This window comes from Neoarius graeffei, chromosome 2, assembly GCF_027579695.1.
Source record: "Neoarius graeffei isolate fNeoGra1 chromosome 2, fNeoGra1.pri, whole genome shotgun sequence".
In the NCBI taxonomy this organism is placed as follows: Eukaryota; Metazoa; Chordata; class Actinopteri; order Siluriformes; family Ariidae; genus Neoarius; species Neoarius graeffei.
In genome coordinates, this window is record NC_083570.1 from 40627955 (window position 1) to 40646296 (window position 18342).

General features: G+C 39.0%; 1 protein-coding gene across 1 annotated transcript in view; it reads right to left on the bottom strand.

The window, feature by feature from the left end:
* Positions 1-1386: 1386 nt before the first annotated feature.
* The window catches only part of tshr (thyroid stimulating hormone receptor), a 114070-nt gene continuing 97114 nt past the window's right edge, over positions 1387-18342 (bottom strand). Inside the window, exons 5-10 of the mRNA XM_060914217.1 lie at positions 16667-16741; positions 16461-16538; positions 12853-12921; positions 8926-9003; positions 8176-8364; positions 1387-2710 (exon numbers count right to left, since the gene is read on the bottom strand). Coding sequence (XP_060770200.1) covers positions 1414-2710; positions 8176-8364; positions 8926-9003; positions 12853-12921; positions 16461-16538; positions 16667-16741 — 1786 coding nt within the window. The 3' untranslated portion in view covers positions 1387-1413. The remainder of the gene's footprint in view (positions 2711-8175; positions 8365-8925; positions 9004-12852; positions 12922-16460; positions 16539-16666; positions 16742-18342) is intronic.

Genomic DNA, 18342 nt, shown 5'->3' on the forward strand with positions numbered 1-18342 from the left:
TACCGAAATGGACACCATCGACAGTGACATTCCCGATGTTTCACAGAGATGTGAAGTTAGACCCTATCAATTCGAACCGATAGCTGGAAATTCACATGAACATAGATCTTGTCTTTACTCTGACGGGTCAGATGATTCTGAGAGTGAGAGTTCATTCAATCCCCATGAAACTGAAAGCGGTCGGCTCGATAACACTTCCTGGTAAGTTAAAAACAATTCTGCTCAAAGGCTAATGATCTGTTGAAAGAAGTATTATTTTTGTATCATACATTGAAAGTTCATCATAGATCTAGCTAAAGTCCGTTGCAAGCTAGATTTTTTTTTTGCTGATATTTTTCGAGATTGATTGAGATACAATGCTTCCAGAGTCCGAGATGAAAACATTCAAAATGGCGAAACGAGTCAGAATTATAATAATCAATAATTGATACACCCAAAATTATAATACTAATCCTTACCGCATGAGGCCCATGGTAAAACCACACTTCCAGGAAGGGCTGCCGTCTGCCTCCCAAGCCAGCTGAGAGCGCTCCTCGTCGGGCACGGCCAGGTGGGCGAATGCCCTGGTCTGTCCGCCCTGTCTAAAAAATAATGGTACAACTCCGAGTGAAGGTATCAATGCGCTGTCGAAGCGCGCAGAAGGTGTTAGTACGCCTGTCATTATAGTGCGGACTTTCCATAGCATAGAAAATCGCCACATTTCAATTTGTGTAACTGAACTTTGTTTCATGTCATTGGTCATATAAACCTACTGTATGTAAACAGGAAAAATGCGGAAGAGTTTGGTCGCATCTAACTACAGCCCCAAAAAATACCATTGGCCATGCTGAGCCTAGCTACATTGCTAACAGGAGTAACAGCGCGTCTGACTGACTGGGAGGTCGCAATACACAATGATGTTCAATGTACGTTAAACACTCTAAAAACGAAACAATTTTCTTGTCATCCAAGACACAAAAACTATTTTGTCGCATTCGTCATCATCACGATTCACACTTCTCCATATTCATCTACCCGTTTGTGCTGTACCCGAAAGTTTTTGTGACGTATGATCACGTGACAGCGGCTCTTCCGGTTGTAAAATATGCATATCGGAGCTCGAGCAGAAATGACATATAATCATTACGAATATAACGATTTTGCTGAATTTAATAGATAATTTTGTATTTGTTGATGCAATTATTTCATATTTTTAATGGAAAGAAACTGATATAGCGTGCATTTATGTTTCATGTCCCATGTCCTTTAACAGATTTATATATGTATGTAAACAATTCAGTAAAATACTCCAGGTGAGATAGCCCCTTGGATGTGCTTGGATTTATTGCCAGTAGGTTCATATTTTCTGCCTCTTGATGTGTACGTGTCCTTCTTGATACTGGATTGGTGACAGGTAGCAGTGGACCGAGCATTTCATCGGGTTAGGAGTTTTGTTTTTATTCCACGTCTGTTTGTGTCTCCATTAATTGGTTTTGTGGAGATGGTTTGGCCTCGGAACAGTTGGGCCTGCTGTTCACATAGGCCAATCTTGCTGAGCAAGATAAAAACATCACCCTGAAAGGCCTTGGTAAATATGGCATAGAGAAAAGGATTAGCACAGGAGTTTACAGGATAGAAGAGAACCAGAAGGATCTTGGAGTTTGAAATGGTTATGAGTGGATGATCCAGCGCAGCTGATATGGCATAGAAGGAGATTGGTGCAATGCAGAGAAAGTCAGTGAAAATTAGCACAGCCATGCGCTTAGCAATGCTGCTATCTTTGCTGGCTGAGGTGTAAGTGGGGTTGCGTACTGCACAGTAGATCTTAATGTAGCAGGCACAGATGACTACAAAGGCCAAAATGTTGACGACTAACATGAATAAAATGTAGACCTGATCCAACAGGTTCTGAGTGCTCATCGGCAAGCATATGCTGACCTTTTGGTAACTGCTCACTCCCAACACAGGCATAAGGGCAAGCAGGAGGCATGAGAGCCAACCCCCAAGCATGACAGCAGAGGCATGAGACAAACGCAGCTTACGATCTAATTGCATTGCAAAATTGATGGCATGCCAGCGTTCCAACGTGATCATGGTCAATGTGTAAACTGACAACTCACTTGCAAAGATGGAGATAAATCCAGCAAGGGTGCACCATGGTCCTGTCTGCCAGTCTATGGCATGATTATAATATTCTGACTGTGTATAAAGGTCCACTGAGGCAATGAGAAGCAGATAGATGCCCATGCACAAGTCAGCAAAGGCCAGGTGACACATAAGGAACCGGGAGACAGAGAGTTTGTAATGACTGGTGAGCAGTACAAAGAGCACCACCAAATTTCCAAGTACAGCCAACAAACTGACAAACCAAACAGACACTCTGAGAAAGCTGAAACCCATGATGTCCTCACAGGGATTGAAGTCATCAGGAGCTGGGGAGCATGTCACAGTGTCTCCGTCTTCACATACAACATAGTCATAATGACTATCAATGTCCTGGCTGGTAGCTACCTGGGGATTTTTCAGTTTGTCCCCAAATCCCATATCATAGTCAGCCTGCCCACCAAGAAAGTCATGATAATGTAGGCTACTTAGGAAGTCATGGTGGTCATAGATGTTCCTCAGTAGGGGGTTGTTCATGTCGATAGCTGGGACTGTAACTGTGCCTACTGATCTTTTATAGTGTTGGCCATGCATGGCAGTCAAGTTACAAATGATGTAATCCAGGTACCTATTATTTATAGAAGAAGGAAATAAGTTTGCGTAGGCAGAAAAAAAATAGTTATTTGAATGTGAACACAATCATTAAAAAATACTAAATGTTTGTCTTTTTGCATAAATAATTATGCAATCAAAGTACTTTAGGCTAGAGTGTTCTTTAAGTAAATAATTCTTCAGGTTAATGAAATTTAATTAAATGCTACGACCTCATGCAAATAACGGCCCTTATTCACCAAAGCTGCATAGAAATGAATGCAAATGTTAGTGCACCAAATGACAGACAAAGGGATCTACTGCTGATTTGTCAATATTTGAAATATTTACATGAATTTCAGAGTTTATTAATATTTGCTCTGTCCCTTTTTGTTTTAATGACAGTGTGCACTCAAAAATATGAACACCACAAAACCTCATCGTCCTTTTTAGATCAACTCTATCATTGTGTCATCTGATCATATGCTTCAATAGAAGAGATTATACCTGAGGAAAATCTGATCCTTTTTGTACAAAGCATCTAAAAGCATCTAACATGATCAATAGCATACATTTGCTTACATTTACATAAGAAATTGAACACTTGTTTTTTGTTTGTTTTAAATATTTAAAAATGATCCTGCTGTTTATTTCCAAATTTAAATTAAAATCAGTGTGGTCCCCACTGTATCTTGTATGCTAGTTTCTGGGGGTTTTAGGACAGTTATTGAGTGCCTACAATGTTACAGACATGTAGCCTGCTAATAATGGCCTGCCAATGAAGACATACACATCTCAATGATTTGTACAGAGATTTCTTATCTATTTCAGTTGATCAAAATCACTACAGATTTCCCTGACTGCATGACTAAACAGACTTACAATGTCTGAAAATCTTATCCTGTCCAAATAGTGCCTAACAATAAAATTAGGTGGGGTTTTTTTTAATCTAGTGAATTTTAATGTTAACATAAAATGAATTAATAACCTAAAATGAAAAGTCATAATTGTGAAAATCACAAAGAAAGGGAAGTTATGGCTGATTAGGTGTTTTTACAAGATTTGACCTTGGTGACCTTGACCTTTGACCTTGACCCACCAAAAACTTATGATTGTGACCTAGTGAGTTGTCCTGTGCATTTTGGTGAAGATTGGTCAAGAAATGACGATGCTAGAGCACCAACAAACAAATGGACAGATAGATCAACATACTTGTAAAAATCTCTGATTTTCGCAAGTAATAAAGAGCCATGTCTGCATATTCCTGTTCATACCTACATGTTGATACAATTAAAACAGCATTAGGTACAGGTAGAATCACTACTGCTGTTTCATTTTGTTGTTATTGCTTATACTACTGTTTTTAACTATAATTGCTATAGTGATTTGATATTAATATTGCTTTTAATTATTTAAGAACAAATCAAGCATTTTTCAGGTTTATGTACACACTCTGACCAGATGTGAGATTGATCATACAGACAAATGAAGATGAAATTGATCATCATGGTGAAATTTGTAGACCATATGAAATTTTACCATAATCGTTTGTGATGAATAAAGGCCAATATGTTTTCATTACTAATATTAAGTGTTATATTTTTAGAAGGGCCCAACCAGTAAAGGATTTTTTGACACTGTACCAAAAACGTTTCACAAAAACAAAAAGGTCTGTGATTTCCTATAACCAATAGTATCAGCTAATACCCACAAACATGTCTTCATTCAAATAGAAATGTATTAAAATATTGTAAATCGTACAAAAATTGTCAAGCAGGCATAAATGTACATGAAAATGTACATACCCGTAAAATACCAAATAATAGCCGAGTTCCAATTAACCGCCGAGTTCCCTTTAACGGCCGGGTGTACGCGTGTGTTGTGACAAATAAAGGCCGGTTCCGAATACTCGCCGGGGTCTAAAAAAAAAAAAAAGCGTCCGAACGTTCTATCTAGAATCTTGAGGCCCAGCACTTTTCTGGTTTTCTGGTGTTTAAACGATTTTGCATTGCATAGTTTTCTACCGAAACAATATGAATGAATGAATGAATGAATGAATGAATGAATGAAATTATTTCTATAATACTGTTTACAACATTTTGTTACGTGATAATAAACATGCCATTTCAATGTTATAATCTTGGTCTACCGTAATATTTCTTGAGGAATGCAACTCCGTAACTTTTGACAGATGTCTTAGCCACCCCTTTGGGGTATTCACCCAACGAAAGCCAGCGTGTGTGGTGACATTGAGGACTGCGGGTTTCCAAGGTTGGACTGCTGCTTCTGTTAAACGACCTAAATTGGCATGCGTCAAAGCACACACTGAGTTTTATTAAAGACCTTATACCATTTCACTTGCCCTTACCCATTCGGATCTGGAAGACGCTTTACAAAAAAGGTGAGAGCGTTCTAACATGCATTTCAGTCTGCTCGCGGCCAATCTAATCCAAGGGGCCTTTTCAACAAGTAATCTGTCGTGCAAGTTGGGCAGAAGCACGCGTCAGGCAGGCAACATGTAGGCCTACAAGTCAGTAACCTATTCAACTAACTTTCATCCGAACTTTAAGTTTTCTATGGGGTCGAGCCACCGTACCAACTCACTCGGGGAATAGGCTCATATCGGCCAAATAGGGAGATGTCTTGGAGAGAAACGTGATGCAAGATGACAGTATGTAGCCACTGCAGGTCACTTATTTTTCAGCATAAGAAAAAACCCTTTGGTTTGACACTTCGCACCCTAATTATGTTGCTTCAACGTCGCGCCCTCCATGCAATTTCAGATTGACAGACATCGCGAAGCGCAAAGGGTGGAGGCTGCATGGGTGAGGGCACGGGCGCAGATAGAGGGGGGGGACGGGGGGGACTCGTCCCACCCAGATTTAAATTCACCTCGTTCGGTCCCCCCCACTTATAGGGAGGAAAAAACGTCTATGCTGTCTTTCTTTGCATAAGGCAAACCTCACGGAAAAATCAAAAGACTAATTACCATTCGGTTTATTGAGGTGCACGGCAGTATATACATAGTTGCAACAACTCACATAAAACAAAGACTGATATTCGGTTGGTTGAGCTGCGCAGACTGCACAGGTTGCGAGCTCGAGCTTGGTTGCTATGGAAACCCACAACAAGTTTGACAGGCATATCAGGGTTGGGGTTGGTTTGCTGGCAGCTTTGTCCCCCCCAGTTTTTTGTCCCCCCCAGTTCAAAAAACGTATCTGCGCCCCTGGGTGAGGGTGATAGCAAGTGACCATAACTTTGCAGAGTAATTAAATCACAGTGCTGCGCACAGACAATGGTGTGGTTTCTTGATTATTTTGTAAAGCATGCGCTTAACTAGTCATTAACAGGAAAAGGTGTGTGATTTATCCTTTATCCACCCCGACTGTGCCATGCGAAGATGCATTCTGCGTCTTCAAAATTCCCCGAAGTCGGCACCATGCTATCTGTAATCTAACTCTAAACAAACTGTAAGTTATACTGGTTAAAAGTAGGCCTATCTGAGAATGATTTTTTTTCCCCGTTTTGAGGTAGATTTTGGGGAAGGTGTTTGTGAAGAAGGAATTAATCGCCTGTTCCAAATAGCCGCCTAGTCTCTAATACGCGCCGGGTCTCTTACGTGATTGAGAAAAATAATCGCCCGGGCTATTATTTGGTATTTTACGGTATCTATTCATCTGGAAACATCCATATACAGTACTGGGCAAAAGTCTTAGGCACATGCATTGAAATGCTGTAGAGCAAAGATGCCTTCAAAAATAATGAAATAAATGTTTCTACATTTTAAAAAAAATACCATAAAGATCAGTAAGCAGTAATGCATGAAAAAAGTCAATGTTTGGTGCGACAACCTTTTGCTTTAAAAAAGCAGGTAAAAAATACAGTTAGTGCAGTTTTATAAGGAACTGAGCTGTAAGTTTTACTGAGCATCTTACAGAATCAGCCGCAGTTCTTCTGGAGACTTTGAATGTCGCACTTCCTTTTTATTTTTGCAGCAAAACCCACCAGCCTTCATTATGTTTTTGTCTGAAAACTAGTCTGTTATGTCATATGCTGCTTTCTTTACTGACATACGGTGGTGTAGTGGTTAGCACTGTCACCTCACAGCAAGAAGATTCTGGGTTTGAGCCCAGTGACTGATGGGGGGCTTTCTGTGTGGAGTTTGCATGTTCTCCCTGTGTTTGCATGGATTTGCTCTGGTTTCCCCCGCAGTTCAAAGACATGCGGTTAGGTTAACATGGGGTAGCCACAGCCTGAGGTTGGGCTAATGTGCCCTTGAACAAGGCACCTAACCCCCAACTGCACCCCAGGTGCTGTAGTATAGCTGCCCACTGCTCTGGGTATGGGTGTATACATGTGTGTTCACTGCTTCAGATGGGTTAAATGCAGAGGACGAGTTTCACTGTGCTTGAGTGTGCATGTGACAAATAAAGGCTTCTTCTTCTTTTTCTGTAACATTTAATTTTGTTCCAGAAAACTAATGTTTGCAAATCTAAAGTGTTTTTGTCCTGGTTCCATAATGTACAAGTTATAAAATAAAAATCTATAACAAAAGGTTGTACTAAAAAAAATAAGGTGCTTAAGACTTTTGCACAGTACTGTATTAACTATGTGTTTTATGATATGTTATATTTCATGATGGTACTGACACTGTCAGTTTTTGGGAGGCACGGTGGTGTAGTGGTTAGCACTGTCGCCTCACAGCAAGAAGGTTCTGGGTTCGAGCCCAGTGGCCAGCGGGGGCCTTTCTATGTGGAGTTTGCATGTTCTCCCCGTGTCTGCATGGGTTTCCTCTGGGTGCTCCAGTTTCCCCCACAGTTCAAAGACATGCAGTTAGGTTAACATGGGGCAGCTTTGGGCTGAAGTGCCCTTGAGCAAGGTACTTAACCCCCGACTGCTCCCCAGGTGATGTAGTGTGGCTGCCCACTGCTCTGTGCGTGTTCACTGCTTCAGATGGGTTAAATGCAGAGGATGAATCTCACTGTGCTTGAAGTGTGCATGTGACAAATAAAGGTTTCTTGGTTTCTTTAAAACTATGAAATACTTTAGGATACTTTATATAGCAACTGTACAAAAACTATTTCAGTTAAAACTAAAACAAATATGATTTGTACTTTTATATGTACAACTAAAACTGACTTTTTTCAATAGCTGAATGGCTTCATATAACATGCCGTTGCTACTCTGCTTGACTGCTTGGGTGAGCTGATTGTTGTGATTTGTGATGTTCTGAAAAAGTTTGTTGCCAAGAGTATAGTTAAAATACACAAACTATGTAAGGACAATAGTTATAACATGATTAAAGGATCTATCTTCCATCTCTCTGTATATTTTATAATTCTCATTTATCAGCCATTATAAACAGCAATACTGATTTCTCAGCAATTAGATAATATCAGCCAAAAGTATTGGCTCACAAGTTTACTGGTCAGACCCTAATTTTTAGTTTAATTCAAAATCATTAACTGTTCAAAGCAAGCTTTATAAATTTTCTCTACAAACCCTTTCTTTTTCTTAAGGTTCTTGAATGCACAGCAGTGACTCGGATAAGTCATATCAGCATCAATCAGATTTCTGAAGGTTTTGATTGGTGGAAGCTTTTTAAGGGCCCAAACATTCCGAGCGCTGAGTTCCCGGAGTGACTCCAGTCCTCTTGCTGGAAGGGAGGTAACACCTGAGTCTGAAATGTCACTGCCAAAAAAAAAAAGTAATGCAAAGATTTCAGACAAAGATTAATATCCCTAAAGTACACAAAATGTTGGGGACTTGTCACTCTGTGTATTCAATTGACAGAACTATCACTGATAGTCTGCATGAACCTACTTCTCTGGGCTAGAGAGAATCAGATCTATCATTGCATCTCCATACCATTTTTTTATATGTACCATTGTTGTATTTGCTGTTGAGCTTGATTCCAAAAAGGTAGTAACAAAAAAAATTAAACCTTAGATTGATGGGTTTTTTTTCCTTTGAAAGAATAGAGGTTCAGGCATATTAGCACATATATAAGTTGCTCCTGCCACATATCATGATTCACCTATCTTATTACTCATAGTATATCAATAATGACAGTTTTATTCATTTTCAATAATATTCAAACTTAGCATGGCATCTTTTCTTAATGGAAATATTGGTGTTTTAATGATACTAATTCCCATTAACAGATAAATCATAAGAAAAGAGTGTATGTGTTCTAAATATCTGTGCTCAAAAGATTCTATAGACACTGAATTCACAAGATGATGTACTCACAGCAGCACTGGACCACTAATTGTTTCTGCAAACATGTCTTCACTCAATTCTGTAAGTTGTTTGTTTCTGTGAAGATATCTACGGAGAAAGGGATTGTAATGTTTAAAATATATGTATTCATTTTTAAAAAATCGACACTATGATGAAACGTGAATACATTTTAAAATAATCAAATGCCTTACTTAAAGTGCACAGCCATCATATTTAACACACTCAATATATGAGCTTTGAATTTAATATAAATGCGATCATTAATTTGTGATAAATTATGCATAATCTTATATGCCTTAATAAAGTGAATACTGCAGTGCTACCATTACAACGCGTGTGTGCAAATGAATACATCTGAAACCACTGCTGAAATCTGTTTTTCTCAGATGAATACAAAAGTATACCATTTATTAGGTTTTGATAATGAGAAGGCTCAAGGTTATGCCTCAGTATCACAAAAGGCTTCTAAAAATGACTTAATATTACCACAAGTCAGCTTCATGTTATATATTTGCCACATCTTCACTGGCAACAGTATTTTAAGCTTTTCATTCACACAAATCTTACATGTATTTTGGAGAGGTTTTTTTTAATGGAACCCCCAGCCTTTAATTGGTGATATATTACACACATATGAAGTAATGAAATGAATTAAAAAAAAGAAGTGCAGGAGAAGAGAAGAAGCCTAACAAGGCTTATGCTAAGCCCTCCTCCTTTAAACTAAACAAATACTATAAACAAAACATTACACACATAATTATGAATGTGGGAATGTATGTAGGTTTAGTTTCATTCAGACATTTGATAACCCAGATTCCCCACAGCTATCAAAAATAAATGGCACAGGCAAAAATATAATTTATATATTGTTTTATACCCCTTGTACATGATGCATTTCACACAGTTAGTCCCATAATCAGTGTTGGGAGTAACGCTTTACAAAAGTAACGAATTACTGTAATGCATTGCTTTTTGCAGTAGCGCGGTAATGTAAGGCATTACAGAAAAAAAATTGGTAATATTTTACTCGGTACAAATGTCAGTAACGCGCGTTACAATGCATTTTTAACCTGGAATGAAGTGCTGGGGGGTTTTTTTTCCTTCATACAAATTCGCCAAAATCACCGCGAGGTCAGCAGAGGTGAAACGTCCGCGCAAAATGTTTCACTTCCTTTTCCTTTCAGCTAGTCAGACAGGAAAGAGAGATGAGTGAACCTGCAGCTGATCTAACGGCAGATAGCACATTCTCCAGATGGGCATACGCCCATTACTTTAAGTTTGTGAAAAATAAGGATGTGAAGAACATCGTAGTCAAATGCACTTTGTGTGCTAAACCTAAAGAACTGTCCACTTCCCGAAATAGCACCAGTAATTTAACTAAGCATTTACAGAGGTGCCATAGTAACATGAAGTTAGCAAGGAAGCAAGCGGAGGATGAGAGTGGCGATAAAATCACAAAGCAGCCAAAATTAACGTTCTGCCGCTCTGAGATGCTCCTTCAGCCTCAGGAGGTTAGGAGACTTGTGGTGGAGTATATTGTTGAAGATATGCTGACTTTTTTGTCCTGTATAACTGAGTTTTTTTTCTGGTCGGAAGTCAGACTAAAGTGATTGAGCTGCCTTTCCTTCGAGGGCTAATATGCCTAAGCACTTCAATATCATTAAAAGCACTTTGATTTTATTATTTCTAATTCTGTTTTTCAAAATGTGACTGGGTAGCCTCATATAGAGAGCGTGCACGTGATGTCACGAGGTCACGTGATATTTGTTTATCCACCATTTTGGACGGCAAGGTCACGCATAGAACTTAGACGAACCCGTTCTAATTATCAAGTATGTGGGAGTAGATCTTTCGAGAATGGTTATATCTTGTTCAGCATTTGGTTGTACCAATAGACAGGGCCAAAAGGAGGGCCTGTCATTTTATAGATTCCCCGCAGATGAGGAGAGACGCGCAAAATGGGTGTCCACTGTGCGAAGAGAAAACTGGTACCCCAGTTCTACCAGCCGAATTTGTAGTGAACACTTCATATCAGGTAGGTGTAATCTTCTAATTCAATACTCCTAGCACATCGGTTAAGTTGATTTTCGGATTGAATGATAATTGCATACTTAGAAACTAGACAGTCTCTAACGTTTAAAATGGCTATGCCTAGCCCTACTACCCTGGCCTAGTCTATGACAATGTTTTATCTTTTTGGCTCATTTGAAAGGCCAATCCATAGTAGGGATGGCGAAAACTAAAAAAAATCTTGACCGACCACCGAGCCTCATTAGCCGGTTAAAGTCGGTTAACCTATAAGTTTAAACAGGGATGCAAACGGCGGATGCGCCTTTTTCACAGCTGAATCGCGCAGATCCGATTTTTTTTTAGGGGGGGGCGTTGGAGTGTCTGAATAATTTCATCAAAGTAAATTATGTATTAAAATTACTAAATGAGCAAATGCTGTTACAGTCCATGAAACATAGGAAGTATTAGTATGAGAAGAAGGCAGTTGGTTAGAAAGCTGCACACGCGGCTGTTTTTCAGACAAAAACATACATATTTACAACCCTGTCATTATCTGGAACTGAGTTTAGATTACGAACATTCTTAAGATAAAACGTCCTGCATAGTCTCTTTATGATAAACGTCTTAATGCCACTTACCCGTGAGGTTATCAAGTAGACTTCCTTCTTCGGAACCTTCCAGAGGTATAGTTGGGATATCCATCCCGCAACAAAATATTTATAAGCTTCCAGGCTCTTGTAAGCTTTGAGGGCTTTGCCAGTGTAACACGATTAACGAGAAAATTGTAAATGTCATGGTAGGCCAGATCGGGCAAATCGCCGGCACCGCAGCTCTGAATTTCCCTGAACAAGGATTGCGGCAAGTTGTACGGACCTGCAATCCCCAACCTGGAACACTTTTCCACGTAACGCTGCCTCACGTCACCTTCAAGATGCTGAACAAACTTAGACAAGTAATCGTGCGATGTAGATGGGGTATTTTCCAAATTTTCTTGGGGATTACTGCCTGGATCCATTACGCTCACGCAAGGTAAACTATCCTGATGCTGTCCAATGTGGTGGAGTGGGCGGAGTACACACGTGCAGGTCACGTGACTGCACATCCTCTATAGCTAATAGTCATTGTCTAGCTGTGATTTAAAAGGCTTGTGGGGTTTTTTTTTCAGGCCAGTTTTATTGTAGGCTACGATTTGCCATAATATGTTCATTTTTGTTAAATTTCTGAAATGGAGTCATATCCCTTAGGGCTAATCTTTTTTTTATGAAGCATAAACTATGCTTAATGCTGTAAACTTGAAAACAATAAAGGCATAGAAATGCTAATTTTGTATGCTGTCATATCTTTAGACATTACAATACAATACAGTTCAATTAATGTTAATATGAATAGGCCTAAAGTTACAATAGTTCTATCACAATTTGCCAGACTTTGACCTTTTGTCTGTTCTTGCGATGATTGTTCCTTGTATTGTGCCATGAGCCATCACTGTGGCTATATTCTACTGTTTTTAACCATAAGCCTAGCTCAGTCAGATACCACAGCACCTTCCACTGGATGTGTGATGAGCTAATTGAGCGTCTTGAGCTACATTTAGATTGCCAAATCCATACTTCCAGTTATTTTGGTGAGAGTAACTTAAAAGTAATGCAATAGTAGTGTAATGCCTTACATTTTAAATACAGTAATATTGTAATGTAACTAATTACTTTAAAATGACAGTAACAAGTAATAAATAATGCAAAACAGTTTTGAAGTAACTTGCCCAACACTGCCCATAATGCACACGTTTAGCATATGCAATTTACACACACACACATGATTATTTGGGATCTTAGTAAATCTGAGCCAAAATGTTACAAAAGTAATATATTCAGTAACCTTTAGTAATTTCATGTTTACTCTCAAGGTTTGAACAAGAAGCCTTACATAGCATCTAGTTTTGTCCCATTGAAGGCATGGTGTTGGATTTTAGTAAAGCCATTACTGTATAACATCCTGTGGAATAAATAGAAACATGGGACAAAATTTGTAAATCTCGATAGTGTATTCATATATGCAAAAACATACTCATGCAATTGCAATATAAATATAGATGTTACAGGTCTGAATTGTAGGTCAGGTGGAATTTTTCAACCTAGGTTAGAATTTTTAACCCAGTTCATAATTTGCAACTTGTATTAGGGAGACTTACTATATCTAGGGTTAGGTTCAGGGTTACGATTTGGGAAGACTTTGCATTTTATTATAAAACATAAAGCACCTTGGGGTTTGAGTTAGGGTTAGCATTGGGGAAGATTTTGTTGGATTATGTTTCAAGAACAATAAACAGTACAAAAGGATGAAGTTAGTTATTGTTAGTTTTTGTTTTTGTAATTGTTAGTTAATTGCTAGTTTATTGTTAGTTAGTTAGTTAGTTAGTTAGTTAGTTAGTTAGTTAGTTAGTTAGTTAGTTAGTTAGTTAGTTTTAGTTTACTGCAGTTTATTGTGTTGCTGCAAGTTTGCATGCAAAAGAGAAAGCAATTTCCTTTGAATAATCAAAATCAATTTCAATTTCTGTACACTTATTCTGTTTGTATTTATTTTTCCAAACTTAGTTACTACTTTTTCCCCTTCCCCCATTTCCAGGTGAGAGTACGCCAGCTTTTTATTTTATTTTCGATTTTGTTTTTCTTTTTTGTTTGTGTGTAGTTTTGATGTTTGTTTTTTGTTTTTGTTTGACTGTTTTGTCTGCCGGTTGTGGTGTAGCTCTGAACCCAGTTTTGGGCGCCGGTTCCCTCCAGGCCTTGGTTCGCCGTGGGTGATGTCTGTGCTCCTCACTACGGACTGTAGTGAGCTCATTGCTCATTTTAACATCGGGGTTGTCCAGCGGTCTGTGCCACGGTGCTTTTGTGCTTGGCGTGGTGTTTCGAGCGATGCTGCTTGGTGGCGTCACAGCAACTGTGCAGGCAGTTTAGGACATACCAGTGCTCTGCGTGGTGGTGCTTCTGTGCTCACTTTATGGATCCATGGCGCGGCGTCGCAGCGGCTGTGAAGGCGGTGTGGGACTTGTTTTGGTGCACCTTTTGGTGGAACTGTGGCTGCTACACCATTGGAATGACATCCTAACCTTTATTTGGTGGACATCTCCCCCCCCCCCGTTATAATTATAACGCGACCTTGGGTATTGAGAAAGGTGCTATATAAAATTTAAAGTATTATTATTATTATTATTATTATTATTATGGCGTAGTCATTTTCCAATTCAGTTATTTTCCCAATTAGTACATTTGGATGCAGTGGAATTTTTTGGTCAACCTTATCAATTTTTATTGCAACATGTTCACCGATCCCGAAGGAAGCAGGTTTCCTTCTCTGTTTCTTCATCCTCAAGTTGTAATTGGATTGATTTTGAAAATTTTAATCTTCTGGATATTTCTGCTTAGTAGCTTGAATGTTGGGGCTTTGCACCTCGATTATTCCAATGTTTGTTCCTCCTATTCTTTTTCTTCCTTATGGACTTCCTTAATTGGTTTCATGGAAAACACAATTTCATATAGGCTTTTCTTGGTAGCAGAGTGCAAAGTAATGTTTTTCTTAAATGCTGCTTCATTTAACATTGTACACCATTTGTGGAAATCTTTTCTTTTTTTAAGTATGTTGGTCATGTTTTCTTTAATGGTTTTGTTATTGTGTTGTAGGTGTTCAGGGACTACCATGTACCTATTTGATTCCATTGATTTTGCAAAACTCAGCCATTTCAGAATTTTTAAACCCTTTTCCGTTGTCTGAATGAAGAATACTTCAAAATCCAAAAAGATAGAATTGCTGCCATAGGGAGTTTATGACCTCTCCTGTACACTTTGAATGGAGGGCGTAAAGCCATGAATACTTCAAATAGTGGTCTATAACATGAAATACCTACTGGTATGGCTTTGTACAAGTAACACGAGGTATTTTACAGAAGTCAATCAAATCTATTTCCGCATGTTTCAAAAAGCCACCATATATCAATGGCTTCAGGACAGGTTTCTTAAAATGATCAGTGACACCTTTCTGTTGTAAATGTAGTGTACAAAGTGAAACCGAGTGCGATGACATCTTGTGAAATTTCATTGAATGAATCATGGATATATCATTCAGTTTTGTCTCTCCCTTGATGAGCAATCACAGAATGAGCTAGTACTAGTGTCTTGAAAATATTGATTGTAACGAGAGCTGTTCTTTTGAGGCTCTCGTTATAATCACCACCGGCCAACCATGTTTTTGCAGCATCATAAAGCTCATCATTAATGAATACAGTTATGCTGCTGTTGCAGTCCTTGGTTTTAAATTCATTGAGTTTTTGGTTGAATACTTCTTCATTAATGCAGGAACCCTCACTTGTTCGAGATTCAGCCATCTTGAAAGTCTGTATTTGGTGTCAGTGCGCATGCATGTATTTTAAACTATTTGATGACGTAATAAGACTGGACTTATTAATGAATTATATATAAATATATATCACTTCTTTGCAATTGTTGCTGGTCTAGTGGTTAAAGTGTTGGGTTAAGATTCTGAGTTCAAATCCTGATTAAGTATATAAAAGTATATACTGATATATTAGATTCTGAGTTCAAATCCTGATTAAGTATATATGTGGGCGGCACGGCGGTGTAAGTGGTTAGCATGGTCGCCTCACAGCAAGAAGGTTCTGGGTTTGAACCCAGTGGCCGGCGAGGGCCTTTCTGTGTGGAGTTTGCATGTTCTCCCCGTGTCTGCATGGGTTTCCTCCACAGTTCAAAGACATGCGGTTAGGTTAATATGGGACGGCCTTGGGCTGAGGTGCCCTTGAGTGAGGCTCCCAACTGCTCCCCAGGCACTGTTAGCATGGCTGCCCACTGCTCTAGGTATGTGTGTGTGCTCATGTGTGCATGTGTGTTCACTGCCTCAGATGGGTTAAATGCAGAGAGGAAATTTCACAAGTGTGTGATGAATAAAGTTGTGCTTTCTTTTCTCATCTCATCATCTCTAGCCACTTTATTCTGTTCTACAGGGTCGCAGGCAAGCTGGAGCCTATCCCAGCTGACTACAGGCAAAAGGCGGGGTACACCCTGGACAAGTCACCAGGTCATCACAGGGCTGACACATAGACCCATTCACACAACCATTCACACCCACATTCACACCTACGGTCAATTTAGAGTCACCAGTTAACCTAACCTGCATGTCTTTGGACTGTGGGGGAAACCGGGGCACCCAGAGGAAACCCACGCGGACACGGGGAGAACATGCAAACTCTGCACAGACAGGCCCTCGCCAGCCACGGGGCTCGAACCCGGCCCTTCTTGCTGTGAGGCAATAGCGCCAACCACTACACCACCGTGCCGCCTATTTAATTAATAGTTTTTTAATTATTTAAAAAAATCAAAACAGAATAAAACATTTCATATTCTAAAGAAGTTAGGGGTGGGTTTGATTATTAATATATATTATATATTTAAAAATTATATATAAAATATGAACATCTAGTAACTTTGCACTTTAAATAAAATGGACAAATGTGTCTGAGTACTTACACCATGAGCACATCATTGGTAATGCCTTGGAATGCATTTGCAGGAATTTCAGTGATGTAAAGATTATCAGTAATTTCTCTTAAAAATAAAAAAGGAAAAAAATACAAATAAATATTATCCATAAAAATATACTGATACTGAGTATTATCAAAGAACATTGAAAAGCTTTGTAAACTTTCTTTTTTTATATATGAAAGCTTACTCACAGCAAAAAAGATGATTCATCAGACTGGATCCTTGTCAATGCAGGAAAGATAGTGAGACCTGTATTGAACAAACCTCTGCAATGATACCAAAACAAATAACTAAAGTTAGGATTGAGTTACAATATGTCCCTCTCTGAAACATTTAAGAATCTGCATTTGACATGAAATATTAAAGGAATTATAGCTATAATAACTGTAATTGTCTGTAAATCTCTGTAATTACAGTATAACAGTATGTTTCATATGTAACTGTCTTACTATGAATACTGCAAGAGGTGTTTTATTATCCCAAGTTTTAAATATGTGCAAAAGAAGCACCAATATGCCTAATTAAACTGGCATTTATTACATGTCCATACACACAGCTGTACACAGTAGACTTTGATAAATCCAGTGCATTCTAAATTGCTCTGCTTGTGCATGGCTGCACTTATTTGCATAAAGAGATCCCCTAAATCACCATATGGTTAAAAAAAAACCTTCTCTTTAAACTCCTAATGTACAGTTTGTAAATCTCACATCTGTTTACCTTCTTGTGCACATGTACACATGTATAGCAGGTGAGACTTCAAAGTAATACCACTTTGTGATAACACAAAGTCACTTGGTGACTGTATAATATTGTATTTACTATAAAATTCCATTTCCAATGACTTCTGGAATATTCCCAGGAACCTTCTCTTTGTCACTTCGGGATTGGTGTTGGTTTGGAGTGATGGGTAAACCTCCCAGTTATTCGGTGTTCATTGACACAAGTATGCTACCATTTTATGTCACTTTATTACATTATTATGGACATTATTATGTCACTCTTACCCACCCAAGGGACAATGTTTTACCACCTAGATAACCTAGAATACCAAGAATGACCAGAAGATTGTTTGCATACAAATACTGCACTCTCCCTTCTGGGAGGGGTTTATCTTATAGAACTTGGAAAAGGTGCATGATATCAGTGGCACAGACATTCTAGGGAGATACACCCCTTGCCATGAAGAGGAGATACTGCTCATAGAATTACTTTATAGCAGGGACCTGACTTCCAGCCTGCCTTGGTGATGCTGCCAACCACATAATGGGCCAGGATTTGCCTAGACAGGGAAGAACCCAGGGTCTCTACCACATAACAGATGAATACCTGATTTGATTATTGAATTACTGGCATCTGGAGCTGGTACCTTACATAGCAGCCTGTATGAAGTTCTTTCTGCTTACTACTCATGGGATGGCAAAGTTGTCATGGCCCAAAGGTCACAGGTGCAGATTAGGACCCAATGAGCAGCTATGGAAATCACAAGAAAGAGACTGAGATGTACCTGACAAGTGAAGTGGCGAGACAGCAAGGAAGAATACAGGCTGGAAGCAGTCACAGCAACACAGCTTGATCTTGTCGGGGTCCATTTGGACCACCCCTGAGGATATCACAAAGCCCAGAAAAGAAACAGTGTGCTTGTGGAACTCACACATTTCTGCCTTGGCAAAAAGTTCATTCTCCAGGAGCCATTGCAGGACTTGTCTGCTGTGGAATCAATGCAACTCAAGCATGGGAGAAAAGATGAGAATATCATCAGGATATACAAAGGAAAACTATTTAATGAACTCTTGTAGGACATCATTGATCAGAGCTTGGAAGATGGAAGGGGCATTAGTAAGCCTCAACAGAGAACTAAATAGTC